The 17,215-nt window shown below is 36.7% G+C and overlaps 1 protein-coding gene across 1 annotated transcript in view; it reads left to right on the top strand.

Annotated features, from left to right (window-relative positions):
* Window positions 1-17,215, top strand: part of Senp6 (SUMO specific peptidase 6) — a 92,539-nt gene that overhangs the window by 61,596 nt on the left and 13,728 nt on the right. The window contains exons 11-17 of the mRNA XM_090338540.1: window positions 5,866-6,036; window positions 8,415-8,448; window positions 8,771-8,965; window positions 9,664-9,890; window positions 11,405-11,514; window positions 11,616-11,732; window positions 15,338-15,457. Coding sequence (XP_090194666.1) covers window positions 5,866-6,036; window positions 8,415-8,448; window positions 8,771-8,965; window positions 9,664-9,890; window positions 11,405-11,514; window positions 11,616-11,732; window positions 15,338-15,457 — 974 coding nt within the window. The remainder of the gene's footprint in view (window positions 1-5,865; window positions 6,037-8,414; window positions 8,449-8,770; window positions 8,966-9,663; window positions 9,891-11,404; window positions 11,515-11,615; window positions 11,733-15,337; window positions 15,458-17,215) is intronic.

Below are 17,215 nucleotides of genomic sequence, written 5' to 3'. Positions count from 1 at the left end.
CAGGACCTGGGCACTGTGCCTGAGCACATTTTGCTCAATGCTAAGGCTCTGCTGCTTGAACCACAGCACTAATTCTGCCTTTTTCTGTGTATATGGTATGAGAGAATCGAACTCAGGGCTTTCTGCATGCTAGGCAAGCACTCTACCACTAGGCCACATGCCTAGCTCCCATCATTTCTTTATGATCACAATTTTCACTTTGTTGCTGCTGCTGCTGCCACTGCTTCTGTTGCTGCTGTTGTTGGGTGATTTATAGAGGAGTTACAGTTACATTCATTGGATAGTAGGTACATTACTTCTTGACACCCCCCTTCCCGTGTTTTTCTCCCACTTTCCCTCCCCCACCCCCTCCCAATCATCTTGTTTTTTTCCCTTCCCCATTTATTTGAAATAGTTTTTTTTAATGTAGAGTACCTAATCATCATCTATAGTCACCTTGTTGTCCCTGAATAACTCCTAACCATGACAGTAGTTCCTGTTGACCCAGTTTTCCTAATTCCCTCTTCTCACAACTACCACACACCCCTGTCTCTAGTAACCACATTCCACTCTTCATCAGCTGTAATATTCTGTCCTTGAATGAGGTCATGTGGTAACTTTCTATGCCTGGCATGTTTCACTATGATAAGGAGTACCAGTTTACTCCATGTAGTTTCAGATAATACAATTTTATCGCAATTTGTAGCTAAAATGTCTTTGGCTAGCCAGTGACAGTAGCTTAACCCTGTAATCCTAGCTACTCAAAAGGCTGACATATGACAGTCTGAGTTTGAAGGCAGCCCTGGCAGGAAAATTAATTAATTAATTAAATTTAAATAAATATCTCCTGTGAACCACCAGAAAACCAGAAGTAGAGCTGTGGCTTAAAGTGGTAGAATGCTAGCCTTGAGCCATATAGCCTAGGGACAGTGCCCAGACCCTGAATTCAAGCTATATAGCCAAGAGAAAAAAAGAAAGAAAGAAATATCTTTGGCTATATATCAAATAGTAGGATTCCTAAATCATATGATAATCATATTTTTAATTTTTAGGAGCATAGTTTCAATGCTGTTTCCATAATAGCTGTAATAATTTATATTCCCACCAACAGTGTATATTAGCAGTTCACCTTTACTACACCCTTGCCAGCACTTTTTTTTTTTTTTTTTTTGCAAGTCCTGCTCTTGAAGTTGGGACCTGAACATTGTCTCAAAGCTCTAGCCACAGCCCCACTTCTGGCTTTCTCTGTGTATGTGGTACTGAGGAATCCAACCTTGTTATCTTTGTGTCTTTCTGGTAGTAACCATCCTTACTAGAGTGAGGTGATACCTCCTCTGGTTTTGATTTGCATTTTCCTGATAACTAATAAGGTTGAACATTTTTTTCTATATACCTTTGGACCTCAGTGTGTCATCTTTTGAGAAATGTCTCTTTGCCCAGTTTTTAAATTGGGTTATTTGCATTTTTCCTTATATATTCCAGATCTTGAACCCTTCTTCAGATGCATAGTTTGCAAATATTTTCTCTTTGTGTTAATAGTTTTATTATGCAGAAGTGTTTTCATTTAATACAGTCCCATTTCTCTATTCGTGTTTTTATTACTATGCTCCTTGCTGGTCCTCTTTGTTTCTTCCTGATAATTTGTACTTTCATAATTCACAATTACATCTTAATCCATTTGATTGGATTCTTTGTGCGGTGAGAGCTTTTTCATTCTTGTGTGTGTCAGCCAATTTCTCAAGCATCATTTATTGAAAAAGATTGTCCTTTCTCCCAATATGTGTTCTTACTATTTCCTACCAAAAATCAGTTTCCTGTGGGTCATGGGTTACTACTAGTCTTTCCATTCTATTCCATTGGTCTGGGAATATGTATACTTATTCAAATACTATGCTATTTTGATTGCTACAGGTTTCTAGTATATTTTGGGGTATACTGCCTTCTTGTGTTGTTCTTTTTATTCAAGACCAATTTGACTAGTTAGGTTGGGGGATGGATTGATTGATTGATTGATTGATTGATTGATTGCCAGTCCTGGACTTGAGCTCAGGACCTGAGCACTGTCCTTGGACTTTCTCAAGGCTAGAGCTCTACTATTGGAGCCTCAGCACCACTTTTCTATATATGTGGTACTTAGGGATCGAATCCGGATCTTTGTGCATGCTAGGTAAGCACTTTACCACTAGGCCAAACTCCCGGCCTGTGATTTTTTTTTTTTTAAACTAGTTAGGTTTTTGTGATTCTAGAAACAAAAACTTTAGGATGTTTATACTCCAAACTCCAAAAACAATGTTATTAGTATTTGATAGAAATTATATTAAATCTGTAAATCACATTAGAGAGTGTGGATATATAATATTGATCTTCTAATCCGTAAACCAATATGAAGTCTTTCCACTTGTGTGTTTGTGTGTGTGTTCTTCCATTTCCTTCTCTTCTGTTGCAGAGATCTCTCACTTACTTGATTTGATTGTTTTAAATTTTGTATTTCAAGTAATTTTCCTTGGTGTATAGCAGCATTACAGATTTTTGTATGTTTATTTCATATTCTGCAATTTTGTTGAATTCTGATAGTGATTGATGAGTTGGGAGGGCCTTACTGTGGATACTGTTTATATATTTTGTCAAGACATAGATCATAGAAATATCTCCAAAAAGGTAATGAAATGAATTTTTATAACTCCTGACCATGACAATAGATCCCAGTGACCAAGCTTTCCCAAAGCTTCCCTGGGCATGTTTTGTTTTCTTTTTTTTTTTTTCTGTCTTTATCATCATATTTTATTCTTGTGATGACAGTTACCTTACAGATTTCTAATCCATAAGTTCCATAGTCTGAAAAGTCTTTTGAAAATTCCAGCATCATGTTCAGTGTTCCAGATTTTTGGATTTTCAGCAAAAATAAAAATGTAGATTTGTAATACTTACATACTACAAAATTTGAAAAGTTTGCAAAACCTAAAATACTCCAATGAGGTATATGCAGCCTGTAATATAATTGTTTGTATTGGAAATTACAGGTATGTAACTTGGATTAATTTACATTTGAAGTATGAAATAATTTAACGACCAAGTAATTTAAAGTATATAAACATGTATTTTGTAATGTAAAACCATTTTCCTTGTTAATTATTTTTTTAAACAAGTGATGACTTAACTGCTACTAGCTAACTTTTTTTTTTTTTTTTGGTCAGTCCTGGGGCTTAAACTCAGCACCTGAGCACTGTCCTTGGGCTTTCCTCAAAGCTAGTGCTTTACCCCTTGGGCCACACAGAGCACCACTTCTGGTACATGTATGTGTTACCAAGGAATCAAGCCTGGGTCTTTGTGCATGCTAGGCAACATTCTACCACTAAGCCAAACTCCTGGCTATTGGCTAACTTTTATTCCATTTAACGGCACTGTAAAATCTACAAATCTGCTCATATATACATTGGCTTTTCGTTTTGCTTTTTCTTTGATCTTAGGACTCGAACCCAGGGCCTGGGTACTGTCCCTGAGCTCTTTTACTCAAGGCTAGTGCTCTACCACTCTGAGCCATAGCACCACTTCCACATTAGCATTTTTTAAGCAAATACTCTTTTCTTTTAATATTAGAAATTTAGAGCTAAGGAAGGAACTACATTTAAGAAAATCAAGGCCAGGAGTGTGGTCTAGTGGTAGAATGCCTACCTAGCATGCATGAAGCGCTGGATTCCATTCCTCAGTACCACTTACACAGTAAAAGCTAGTAGTGGTGCTATGGTGCAAGTAGTAGAGCACTAACCTTGAGGAAAGCCCCGGGACTGGCAAAAAGAAAAGAGAAAAAGAAAATCAAGCCAGGTGCCAATAGGTAAAGCCTATAATCCTGGCTACTCAAGATGCTGAGATCTGAGAGTCATGCTTCAAAGCCAGCCTGGGCACAAAAGTCAGTGAGACTCTAATCTCCGGTTAACCACCAGAAAACAAGAAGTGGCTCTTTGGCTCAGAATGGTAGAGGGCTATCCTTGAGCTAAAGAGATAAGGAACAGCATCCAAGCCCAGACTTCAAGTCCCATGTGGAGACTGAGAAAAGGAAAAAAATCATTAATGAAGGGTTTAATTGGTGATTTAAACCCAGGTAGTTATTTCCAGAGTACCAATTCTGACATAAATTATTTGAATTTCAACTAGTAATTAAGCTAGATGTAGATAAAATAGGAAAGTCTTTATATAAGAATCATAAATTTTTATTTCATCGAACATTGCTGAAAAAAATCAACTTTATGTATTTATTAATACTGTGTGTTTATATGAATGTGCCAGTACTAGAGCTTGTGCTTTTACTACTTGGCTATAACACTATTTCTGGGGTTTTGTTGTTGTTGTCGCTATTTGGACATAAAAGTGTCTCAGAGCTGGGTGCAGTGGCTCACACCTGTCATCCTAGCTACTTAGAAGGCTGAGATCTGAGGATATTGGTTCAAAACCAGTCCAAGGCACTAAAGTCCCGGCACTAAAGTCCTTGTAAGACTCTTATCTCCAATTAACTACTAGAAAACCGGAACTGGTGTTGTGGCTCCAGAGGTAGGGTGGTAGCCTTGCTCTGAAGAGCTCAGGGACAGTGCCCAGACCCAGAGTTCAAGTCCCATACTCCCCCCCCCCCAAAAAAAAAAAGACTTGGAAACAAAACAAGTTAAAGAGAGTTTAGACAAATGGGATTGCATTAAACTGCGGAGCTTCTGTATGGCAAAGAACATAGCTAGCAAGTTAAATAGAGTGGGAGATTTTCACTAGCCATACCACAGACAAAAGACCTTATATCTAAAAATATACCTACAGCTCAACAAAATTGAATCTATCAAAAATCTTCAAAGAAACACCCATCCCATTAAAAGGTGGGCTAAAGACTTAAAGAGAGACTTCTCTGAAGAGGAAATAAGGATGGCCTGTAGATACATGAAGAAGCTTCACATCTCTAGCCATAAAAGAAACGCAAATCAAAACAACTTAAGATTCCACCTCACTCCAGTTAGAATGGCCATGATCAAGAAATCCAATAACAACAGATGCTAGTGGGGATGTGGCCAGGAGGGATCACTACTACACTGTTGTTTGGAGTAAAAACTTGTTCAACCACTATGGAAAGCAGTATGGCAGTTCTGCAAAACACTGAACAGGGCTCCCCTATGACCCAGCAGTCCCACTCCTTGGCATTCCAGAAACAAGGAAATACTAAAGCCACTAGCACAACAATGTTCATTGCAGCACTATTTACCATATCAAAGATATGGAACCAACCCATTTGCCCCTCAGTAGATGAATAGATCAAGAAGATGTGATATTTGTAATAATTAGTACACATCTAGGACACTTCTAGCAAAGGATCACAATAGCTCAAAAGCTATGTAGATAAGGTCATATGGGATGAGACTAAATGAAATGAGCTCTAGGATATGGAAACAAGAGGTTTATATTTGTGATTGTTCTTCTTAATGTACTATGTTATTTCTTTTCTTTTTTCATTTGGCTACTGTATCTGGTTACCTGGTATGTTGTATATCCATTTATTTGTTTATTTGAAATAGGGAAGGAAAGGGAAAAAACAAGATGATTCGGAGGGGGTAGGGGGGAAGAGGGACAAAAACATGAGAAGGCGGGTTATCAACGTACAAGAAGTAATACACCCACTACCTGACAAATGTAACTATAGTCCCTCTATACATTACCCTTACAGTTTTAAAAAGTGTCTCAGATTAGTCTGTGTGGGCTGGCTCCAAATCTGTATCCTAAGGTCTCAGCTTTGGAATAGATCTGACCTACCATCACCAGACTTGACAATTCCATTTCTTGTATCAAGTGATTGTATGTTCAGTTTATGCTTGTTTTATAGTAACTTATAACTTGGAAATTACTTTTTCTTTTCAGTTTGGCAATTCTCTTATCAGCACACCTCAAAAACGTCGAAAATTAATTTCCCAAGAAGCTTTAATCAATTCTGTGTCTTTAAGCTGCCAAAATACCTTTGAAAGTGTCATTTTAAACTGTCGAAGTATACGAGTAGGGACACTCTTCCGACTGCTAATAGAACCTGTGATTGTAAGTATATTCTTAAGCTGTTTGCTATACCAGTTATATAAGATTTTAAATTCTGTCACCCAGAATAATCTGTAAGATATTTACCATTTTTATTTACTATTGAATTTAATGCCAGAACTCTTTTAAGGCTTCATATTGCTATCTATATGAATTTCTCACTATTAAAAATTGGATAAAAATGTAACATTAATTTCGCAGTGCTACTGGGTTTACTGTATTGGAAATGACTTACGATTGTCAGCAAATTAAGACAATCTTGCAATACATTAGTATTTTTTTTTCATGCCTGCTTAGTGTGTGTAAAGAATATATTGGGGAACTGTAGTAAGAGAATGAAGAATCCAAAAGCTTTGGGTCTTCTGTAAACTGCAGCTAGCATTCTACCACTTGAGACACAGCCGTACTTGGAGCTTTTGTTTTTGGAGATAAGAACCTCATAGGCTTTCCTGCCCAGGCCGGCTTACATTAGACCCTCAGATTTCAGGTTGTAGACATGAGCCACCACTACCTGGCTAGCACTGACATTTGTAAAATAGGTATTGTATTTATAAAGGCCCACTATGATGTATTATATGTTTAGACTTGTTCAGCTAGTCTGCAAGACATTCTGTAGTCTCTTTATCTTACCTATCATATTGTTTTTGTTGATTTTTTCCTCATATATTTTTATTGTAATAAATAGCAAGGTTACATTACCTCACATACATTGATACCCTTTCTCAGGACATGGTCCCCATTTCCCTTCCCCCACCCCTCATCTTGATTTCCCCCCTTCCCTATCCAAAATTTTAAATAACCAATTAAGCACATATAAAATATATCAGATAACAAGGTGAAATATTTTAACAATATGAGATAACCAAGGCATGGCAAAAGAGATGAGAGTTAACACAGTACATTAAGGACAACAGTCACTCACACAGTACATTAAGGACAACAATCACTCACATGGCTTTTGTTTCCTTATCCTGGAGGTCCTTACATTTAGTGTCGTACTGTTTGGCCTAATGTCTGTAGATTTTGTTCTATTGTAAATCTTTGCTAGGAGAGCCCAAGCTTTCTAGTGATTATGACAAATGAGGGACACTATGTTCTGTGGCCTATGTTCCTTTGAGTCTGGCTTACTTCACTTGATATGATTTTTTCCTAAGTCTTTCCATTTCTTTACAAATGGGGCGATGTCATTCTTTCTGACAGCAGCATAGAATTCCATTGTGTATAAATACCACATCTTGTTGATCCACTCATCAACTGAGGGCCATCTGGGTTGGTTCCATATCTTTGCTATGGTAAATAGTGCTGCAATGAACATCATTGTGCTAGTGAATTTAGTATGCCCTTATTTCTGGACGGTTGGGTAAGTGCCAAGTAGCGGAATTGCTGGGTCAAAGGGAACTCTATGTTTAGTCTTTTGAGGAACTGCCATACTGCACCTTCTATCTGGTGAATATAATGTAACCCTTCTATTAATCACAATAAAGAAATTTTTAAAAAGATAAGAGTTGCTTATATATGCAGTGGAGAAGTAAAATTCACATTATACACTGGCATATTAAAATATGCTGATACAGTTTCAATAAGTGAAATATATTAGCTGCAAAATACTTGCTGTATGTTACTTTCTTTATAGCATGAGATTTGCCTAAAGGTTACATTTTGTAGTGAAATGATTTATCTGCAAAGTTGTGAATGACCTATAGACCAGAGTTTAAATGATTTTCTAAATTCCATATTTTTTAATACTACGTAATTTAACCTCTTAGATTCATTCTAAGAGCACTCTCTAAAAATGCCAGTTTGATTTAAATGCAAATACTATTTTTGAAATAGTGTTTTTACTAGACACATATGCTAAAATAGATTCCCTTTCTTATTTGTCCAAAGAAGATATATCAAACCAAAACTTGTTGCTGCCTATTCTGTAGCTTGAACTCAGGGACTTGAGCTTGCTTTTCTTGCTTGCTCAGCTGGCACTCAATCACATCTCCAACCAGGTTTTCCACTGGTTACTTTGAAGATGGAGTCTAGCAGGCTTTTCTACCTTGGCTGGATTTTCTGTACTATCTCAGCCATCTGAGTAGCTCAAATTACAGTATGAGACACCACTCCCCAGATTGAGGAAAAGAACATCCAGGTATTCTTTTTAATATCAATTTCTGTAACCTAGCCATTGAGGAAAATTTTGTGAACTCACAAAAAAAAAGGTGAGGCCTCACTTGCTAAGAGATTTTTTTTTAGTGAGGGAAGTATTTTGTCTTAACTTTAACATAGTAGATGCTCGACTTCTCTTCCCCTTGTTTGGGGTCATTTAAGATATGGGTAGCAAAATCATCTCAGGTTTATAATCAGTACTAATTTATCTTCTTTTTCCTTTTTAGTTTTCTTTAAATCTTATCAAGATACATCTAGATGGTAAGCTGATTAATATGTGATTATCCATTAATTTGTTTACATTGTAGTATTCCATAGGAATAAAGGGTTAAATGGTATTAGTAGAGCTCACTAAGATAGTCATTTTGAATATAACATATACTTTAAAAAGGACATAAATTTTGGTGCAATTTCATTTTGTAATGTAAACAGTGTTATTAGAGCCTATTTTTATTTGTAAAATAAATGTAGTAATAAGACATTGACAGAGCATTACTAGATATATACTTAATATTAAACTTTTCCCTCATTCATGATTTTGCTATCTTTATAGTCGATTTATTTTCCTTTTGTTTTGCTTCAGGACCAGAGAGTGATCCCATAGAAATTATTTTGAATACCTCTGATCTAACTAAATGTGAATGGTGTAATGTTAGAAAATTACCTGTAGTGTTTCTTCAGGCAATACCAACAGTTTATCAAAAGTTGAGCATGCAACTGCACATGAGTAAGGAGGATAAAGTTTGGAATGATTGCAAAGGAATCAGTAAACCAGCAAGTAAGTGTGTTAAACAACTTCTAACAATAAGATACACAAACTAATGAATAACAAAGAGTAAGAACAAGGCGGTGGGTGTCTATGGATTTGTGTGTACTCTGAAAGAAGGCACACAAATAAGGAAAACCCTACAAAAATAGGCTGAGTAACCTTGAGCTGAAGAGCTCAGGAATGGCACCTAGGCCCAGAATTAAAGCCTCCTGACCAAAAAATAAATTTAAAAAAGTCTTCATCCTATGTAATGAAAAGACTGGTCTAGTTTCTTTTCCACCACCTCTTACCATGAAGAACAAAGCACAACTGTTAGCACAGTTCAGTAGGATTTACTGTTTTAGCTTTGTAATGGGTGAATGATAGCAGTAACTAGAGTTGGAATTGACAAATTCACATTTTAGGTTTTCTAGAAGGTTATCATTGTTAAAATAATCCGTTAACGGGCCAGGAGTTTGGCCTAGTGGTAGAGTGCTTGCCTAGCATGCATGAAGACCCAGGTTCGATTCCTCGGTACCACATACATAGCAAAAGCCGGAAGTGGTGCTGAGGCTTAAGTGGTAGAGCTCTAGCCTTGAGAAAGTCCAAGGACAGTGCTCCAGCCCTGAGCGCAAGCCCAGGACTGGCCAAAAAAAAAAAAAAAAAAGTCTTAAAATAATCCGTTAACTTGTTCCTTTAGCCTTACAGTCATATTTGTTCCTTTTTAGGTTTGGAAGAACAGTACATAATTTTAATTTTTCAGAATGCCCTCGATCCTCATGCAAACATGGTATTTGAAAGCATCATTACTGATATTGGTTTGAAGAATAATGTTTCCAACTTTTTTGCAAAAATTCCTTTTGAAGAAGCCAATAGCAGACTTGTTGCCTGTACAAGAAGCTATGAAGAGACTATAAAAGGAAGTTGTACACCAAAAGAAAACAAAGTTAAAACTGTAATTATATTTAAGTTTTTCAAAATAATTTTAAATGGTTAATCTTAATTTATTTGGTTTTGTGGTGGTAGGGATCAAATCCAGGGCCTCACATGCTCTGAAAGCAACCTCTTGCTGAACCCCAGTTACATGTAGTAAACAGGTAATTTTAAAAAATGTCTTATAATAAGACTGCACATTTTAACCTTTGCTTTGTATGTGCCAGTACCAGACCTTGACCAGAGGCCTCCAGTTCTCTGTGGTCTTTTCCACTAATGGCTGGTGTTCTATCCCCTGAGCCATGCCTCTAGTCAATATGATGTTAGAGTTTTAAATTCTATTTGGAATTTTTGTTTGTATGTGATGTAATCTTACATCAAAGCATTAATAATGGATTGGATTTTTGTTTTGGGGGAGTTTTTTTCATCACAATATAGATCTCAGCAATGTTTTGAGTTCCTTTCAACACTTGTTTCTGTTGCATCTGGTTCCTCAGCTATACATTTATGCACACTGCTACAAATAGATTGTTGCCTTGGGTCTTTGATTTAAAGGAGTTTTGGTCTCATGTCTGCTGCAGTATTGTACATGTATATGTTACATATACACACATAATTGAAAACTGGGGAAGTATAGAATGTATACTGTTTGACCTTAATAAAACTCAAAAGTGTATATCAGGTTATACAGAACTAACAGATGAGTCAGGTAATGCTGAATTGAAATGAGTGAACCAAGTGCCACTGCATTACTGTAACACTTCTACAGTGACTAGATATTGCTGATTGACTTAACCAGGAATAAATTGCTCAGCCTGGGGCTATATACTTGGAAATATGACGATTTAAGGCACAATATTTGGTTGCTTTTTCCAAGATAGTTTCTTGTTTTTGTAGCTCTCACTGGAACCATCACTCCCAGCTGAATCTTGTTTTTTAATTGCACTGCTGTGATTCAAACCCAGCAGATGGTGTACAGTTAGTCACACCTCCGGCCCTAAGGCACAATCTTGATAGTTGAACAAGGCCTAACACAAAATTTTCAGGCAGCTTTCCAGAGTTGGCTCTGCTGAGTAAGGAAAGAGCTGCATAAGCCATAAGCCAACTGGGATGAACTCAAATTTCAATGGAAATCTCTCCCCTCTAAGGCCCTATGCTTTATTTAGCTCTGTGGAGGTCTGCATCTCATGGCGCGGTGTTCCTGAGCCTTTGCCCTTACATCCCACTGATTGCTGGTCCTTGAATTTACACTTCCACATAATCTAACTTCTTATGAACAGTAGTCATATTGCAATGATAAAGCACTGGAAAACCGTTATTGACATGCATTGGGAGACTCATCTAGAAGCTACAGTAAATAGAAGGCGCCTCCAAGGTTTGCCTTTTTCTTTTAATTGTTTAGCATCATGCATACTTTTCTAGATTTATATTTTAATCTCTTCTACTTCAAAAGCTTTCTGACTTATGCTTGCTATTTTTATACAAAAATTTCCTGATTTAACTTTGTGACTTGATTATTTCACTTCCTTTACTTAGGTGTCCTTTGAATCTAAAGTGCAAACTAGAAACAAGCAGGATTTTCAATTTTTTGATGACGAGGAAGAAACTGGAGAGAACCATACCATCTTCATTGGACCTATAGAAAAGTGAGAAATTTTTTCATTTGTGGTGCTTTACATTCATTTTCTGCTTTCTTACATTTCAGTTATATATACATAAAGCTTGCTTTTATTTTCTTTTATTACAGATTGATAGTATACCCACCGCCTCCAGCAAAGGGGGGCATCTCTGTGACTAATGAAGACCTACACTGTCTAAGTGAAGGGGAATTTTTAAATGATGTTATTATAGACTTTTATTTGAAGTAAGTTTAATATTTTCCAACTTCTTAACTTGTTATTTTATATCTTTTTTTATTCTAAAATCAAAGTGCTCCATTTCATTCCCCTTACTGCTACTTATCTTGTGACATAGGGAAGTTATTTAGTGTCTCTTCTATGTTGCCACATTGAACACAAGGCCTCATGTATGGAAGGCAAGTGCTCTATATCCTGTTTTCACTTTTTTGTGGGGGGCGGGAGTGTGGGGTCTTGGAGCTTCAACTGTCCCTGGGTGCTGTCCCTGAGCTCTTCAGCTCAAGGCTACCACCCTACTCTTGAGCCAAGCCTCACTTCCCGTTTTTTAGAGGTTAATTGGAGATAAGAGTCTCAGGTCTTTTTTTGCCCCGGCTGGCTTTGAACTTGATCCTCATATCTCGTGTGAGTAGCTAGAGTCATAGGCTTGAGCCACCGCACCCAGCTTTCACATTTTTTTTTTTGGTCTTTTTTTAAATTAAAAGGATTTATTAACATTGACTTTTATATCATATTTTATATGTTTAACAAACAAGTACACATTTTTTAATGAGAATAATTTCTAAAGTGGGTTGTGAGGATTGAATGAGACAATATATGATCAGTAGTAGAGAAAATGTCCAACATATGCAGAGTTTTCCTAATTTTTGGTTTGTTCTGTGCTTTCTGATCTGTTATATACAGTGGGCATGTGTGAAACAGAAGAGGGTGTTCATCAGTATGCCCAGTCTAATGTGTTCTACTTCATTTCAGTGTTTGTCAAAGCAAAGCATTTTTTTATTCAGGCAGTTGGCACCCACTGAGCTGACTTTTACAGTCCATTAATGATTTTATACAAATATTTGGGGGGTATAAAGAGAATGTTATCATGGCTTATTTTCCTTACGGCCACTTTGATAGGCATGTGCGTTGTGGAAGTCTAGAAGAAAGGTGATGTAAGAAGCTTAATTAAGGTACTTTAATTAGAGTTAAGAAATAATGAGAGGGGGCCGGGAGTTTGGCCTAGTGGTAGAGTGCTTGCCTAGCATGCACGAAAACCAGGGTTCGATTCCTCGGTACCACATACATAGAAAACTAGAAGTGGTGCTGAGGCTCAAGTGGTAGAGCTCTAGCCTTGAGAAAGTCCAAGGACAGTGCTCAGGCCCTGAGCTCAAGCCCAGGACTGGCAAAAAATAAATAAAATAAAATAATGAGAGGTTTTACAAGAGCATGAATTACATTGGAAATAGACCCAGTAGGACTCAATACTTGACTAAATAGATAAAATGAGTATGGATAAAATCAGGGAACTCTTTCTTAGTTTTCTGGCAAAAAGATGTTGGTACAAACTAAAGCACTAAATGCAGAAGCAGAACTGCCCCTGAGATCCAGCAACTGACTTTATATAAGCATCCAAAAGACTTGACACGTATGCTCCTAATGAGATAGTTCCATACTGTGTTCATAAAAGCACTATTTGCAATAGTTAAGAAATGGAAACGGATGATGAAGAGAAAGACTGTCACATTTTATAGTAAGATGGATCTCTGTTGAGGATTGGCCTCTCTAATGATGTTCTTCCAGATCTTAGCCTCCTGAGTAGACAGGATGACAGGCAGGAGCCATAATGTCCAGTTTTAATTCCATTCTTAGAGATTTTTTTGGTTCTTGTTTTTGCCAGTCTTGGGGCTTGAACTCAGGTCCTGGCACTGTCCTTGGGATTTCTCACGGCTAGCTCTTTACCACTTGAGCCACAGTACCATTTCCAGCTTTTTCTATATACCAAGGAATTGAATGCCAGGGCTTTGTGCATGCTAGGCAAGCACTCTACCACTAGGCCACTCTCCCGGCCCCTTAATTCCATTCTTAAAAAACACTTTTACAGTTTGTCCATCAAAGCATGGTCTTGCCTTAATGGTATAAATCATTTTAATGTCATTAAAGAAATCAACAATTCATTCACACCATCCATTGAGCTGAAATCTTGAGTTGCCTGGATTTAAGTTATCTTTAAAGTTGCATACTTTTCATTATAAACTGAGCTTTGGTATTAGCAAATGTTATAAGTAACAGATCTCAGGGTTGGAATCATGGCTTAGATAGCATAGTTCCATTCAGTGAACAAGAGTGTCAAATACTGAGAGTTCCAGTCTTGGACCAAAAAGAACCAACAGGTCTCAAAAAAGAATATGCTCTTAGATCGGCCAGACAAAACCATTTTTTTTTTTTTGTTTTTGTTTTAAGATTTCAGTAGACTTTTAGAATATCCTTGTTGTGGTAGAATGAAGTTGGTCATAAGCTTCAATTTGCATTGTAAATTGCATCTATGAGGAACTTTGTAGCAAACAAATTTATTTTAATTTTGCTTTGCAATGTAAAGGACTATTGCTGTTTGTTTTGATATAGATCCATGGATATTATATATATATATATATATATATATGTTCATATATATAGTTAATTAAATGAATTGTTTAAAGTGAAATAAATCACACACAAAGCTTACAGTATAATCCCAAAATATGTACTCCACCACTTCAAGTCAGCAGTTCTGTGAGTTTCTAGTAGGTTCAGAAGTTGGTAACTATCATCACACTTAATATTACAAATTTTCATTACTCTAAAGAGCAACGGCCTGCATCCTGCATTTCTCTCCATCCTCACTCCTGAACCTAGGTACCCACTGGATGCTTTATCTCTGGATTTGTACTTTCTGGATAACTTATATAAATGGGATCATAGAATAAATATGGCATTTGGGTCTGGCTTTTTTCTTTTAGCAATGTTTTCAAGATTCTTCTGTTTTATTGTATATATTGACATTTCATTTTTGTTTGTTATGTAATATTCCATTGTACATTTTATTTTTCTATTAATGAGCATTTCTGTCATTTATGTTTATTTTTAATAATAATGTTATGAGTGGGACTGGGAGTTTTGCCTAGTAGTAGAGTGCTTGCCAAGCATACATGAAAACCTGGGTTCGATTCTTCATTACCACATAAATAGAAAAAGGCAGAAGTGGTGCTAGGGCTCTATCCTTGAGAAAGCTCAAGGACAGTGCTCAGGCCCTGAGTTCAAGCCCCAGGACTGGCAAAAAAAAATAATTAAAAAAATAATAATGATGCTGTGAGCATTCCTTAAAGATTTTTTTGTTTTACCCTGGAGGTTGTAATATTACAATATGTTCTGCTTTAAGGCACTGATGGCCCACACCTATTCTGGAAGCTGAGTTCTGAGACTCAAGGTTTCAAGCCAGACTGAGCAGGAAAGTCCAGGAGACTCTTATCTCCAGTTAACCACCAGAAAACCGGAGTGGCATTGTGGCTCAGAGAATATTAGCCTGTACAGAAGAGCTCAGGGACAGAGCCCAAGCACTAAATTTGTCATTATGTAAAACTAATCTGGTGATTATTGCATCTAGAATATGAAGTAAACTTAGTGACTATTTTCATCTCTAAAGGATGGACTTGATTGCTCAAGGCCAAATAAACAGCTGATGATTTAGCAGTGTAGTACATGGTATATTTGACAACTAACATTCACAAGGCCTTAAGTTTGATTTGAACACAACAAAAATAATAAAAATAAAATTAACCATTACATACATTATATTGAAATTCTTTGTTTAAAATAGATACTTGGTGCTTGAAAAACTGAAGAAAGAAGAAGCTGACCGAATTCATATATTCAGTTCTTTTTTCTACAAACGCCTTAATCAGAGAGAGAGGAGAAATCATGAAACAAGTAATCTGTCGTAAGTCAGACTCTGAAAATATTTAGCAAACATAAGTCACTTGAACTGAGTACTTAGCTATTTATTACCTAGGTATACTTATGTATACTTAATAGTTGTCCTTTCAGGGAGACTTGGTCCCAGATTCCCCTCATGGTTGCCAAGTGCTGTGTATAAATATTGCAGTATTTTGCATATAGCTTATATGTCCTCCATATACTCTTTATTTCTGGTTACTTATTAAACAGTGTGGATGTCATTAAGTACTTGTTCTGCATTCTTAAGGGGGTATTGCTATCTACATGTTCAATACAAGTAGTTCTCCCAAATATTTTCTGTCCTCAGTTGAATTCATGGATGCGCAATGGTGTTTGAAATACAAAGTAAAACCTTTGTAATTCATTTATTTTTCTTAATTAAATGCAGCCAGCAGGGTTCATTTCTATTCTTTACAGGTTTATCTTCAACTGACTTAAAGTCATCTTATGCTAGCTTTAAAGGTATAATTTTTTTGTTTATGTTTTCTTTTGTTTTTCACCACTTTATATTGAAGCAAGATTATTTAGTTCTATTACTAGTTTGTAAATTTAATGTAATCTTCAGTATTCTGAAATCTCTTGTATACCTGAGAACTAGAACAGAATTTCCACAGTAAGATTTTTCAAATTTCTTAGATGATTATGAAATGCAGATTACCTCTGTTTCATTATAATTTTTTCATCTTAAGAGGAATCTTAAGAATCATCATCTTGGGCTGGGAGCATAGCCTAGTGGTAGAGTGCTCGGCTAGCATGCATAAAGCCCTAGGTTTGATTCCTCTGTACCACATACTCAGAAAAGGCCGGAAGTGTGGCAGAGTACAAACCTTGAGCAAAAACAAGGACAGGTGCCCAGGCCCTAAGTTCAAGCCCCAGAACTGGCAAAAAAAAAAATCCCCTCCCCTCCCGCTTCCCTTTCCCTTCCCTTCCCTTCGCTCCCTTCCTCTCCCCTCCCCTCTTTTCCTCTCTTTTTGATGCTGGTCTTAGTGCCTGAGCTGTATTTGTGAGCTTGTTTTTCTCAAAGCTAGCACTGTTACCACTTGAGCCATGGCACCACTTCAGGCCTTTTCTGTATAATTTATTAGAGATGGGTTTCATGGACTTCCTGCATATCACAGTCCGCATAGCTCAGCTTCCTGAGTAGCTAGAATCTACGTTGAATGACATTTTTGTATAGTTACTCTCAGACAAGTTAGGAGAATATCACACCTAAGTAATTTTATTGAACTATTTGCCCATATGGTGATGGACTCCTGCTGTGATACTTGCTGGTAACTAGTCAGAACTTACACATAATAATTGGTACATTTTCTTATACTTGCTCTTGTCTTGAGTTGAACTATGATGTCAATCTAAACAACATTTTCTATTTCAGCAGTTCTTAAATCCTGTATCTTATTGTTGATGGTAGTTAATGATTTTGACCAGTGCTCATAATTTATCCTGCTTTATCTGTTATCAAATTGCGCTTTTCTTTTCTCCTCACTTATCATAGCGCGTACTCCACTATCTATCAAATCTGTGGGAAATAAAACTTAGGGAATTAAGTTTAGGCCTAGAAGCACTTGACTGTGGATTTTGATGTATGTTGCTTTACATAGGGAAACAAACTGCCTCTAGATTCAGTGATGTGTAATTCCATGCCTTATAGTTTCACATAAAATGATCTATTTTTTTCTCAGCCTGTTAAACCATCTCATGTAACTCAGCTTTTACTTCTGAGTCTTCATAATTTATAAAT

The sequence above is a fragment of the Megascapheus bottae genome, chromosome 8 (assembly GCF_031878675.1).
Source record: "Megascapheus bottae isolate mThoBot1 chromosome 8, mThoBot2.hap1, whole genome shotgun sequence".
Lineage (NCBI taxonomy): Eukaryota > Metazoa > Chordata > Mammalia > Rodentia > Geomyidae > Megascapheus > Megascapheus bottae.
Note: the sequence above shows the minus strand (reverse complement) of the source record. Positions and strands in the feature narration are given on the sequence as shown.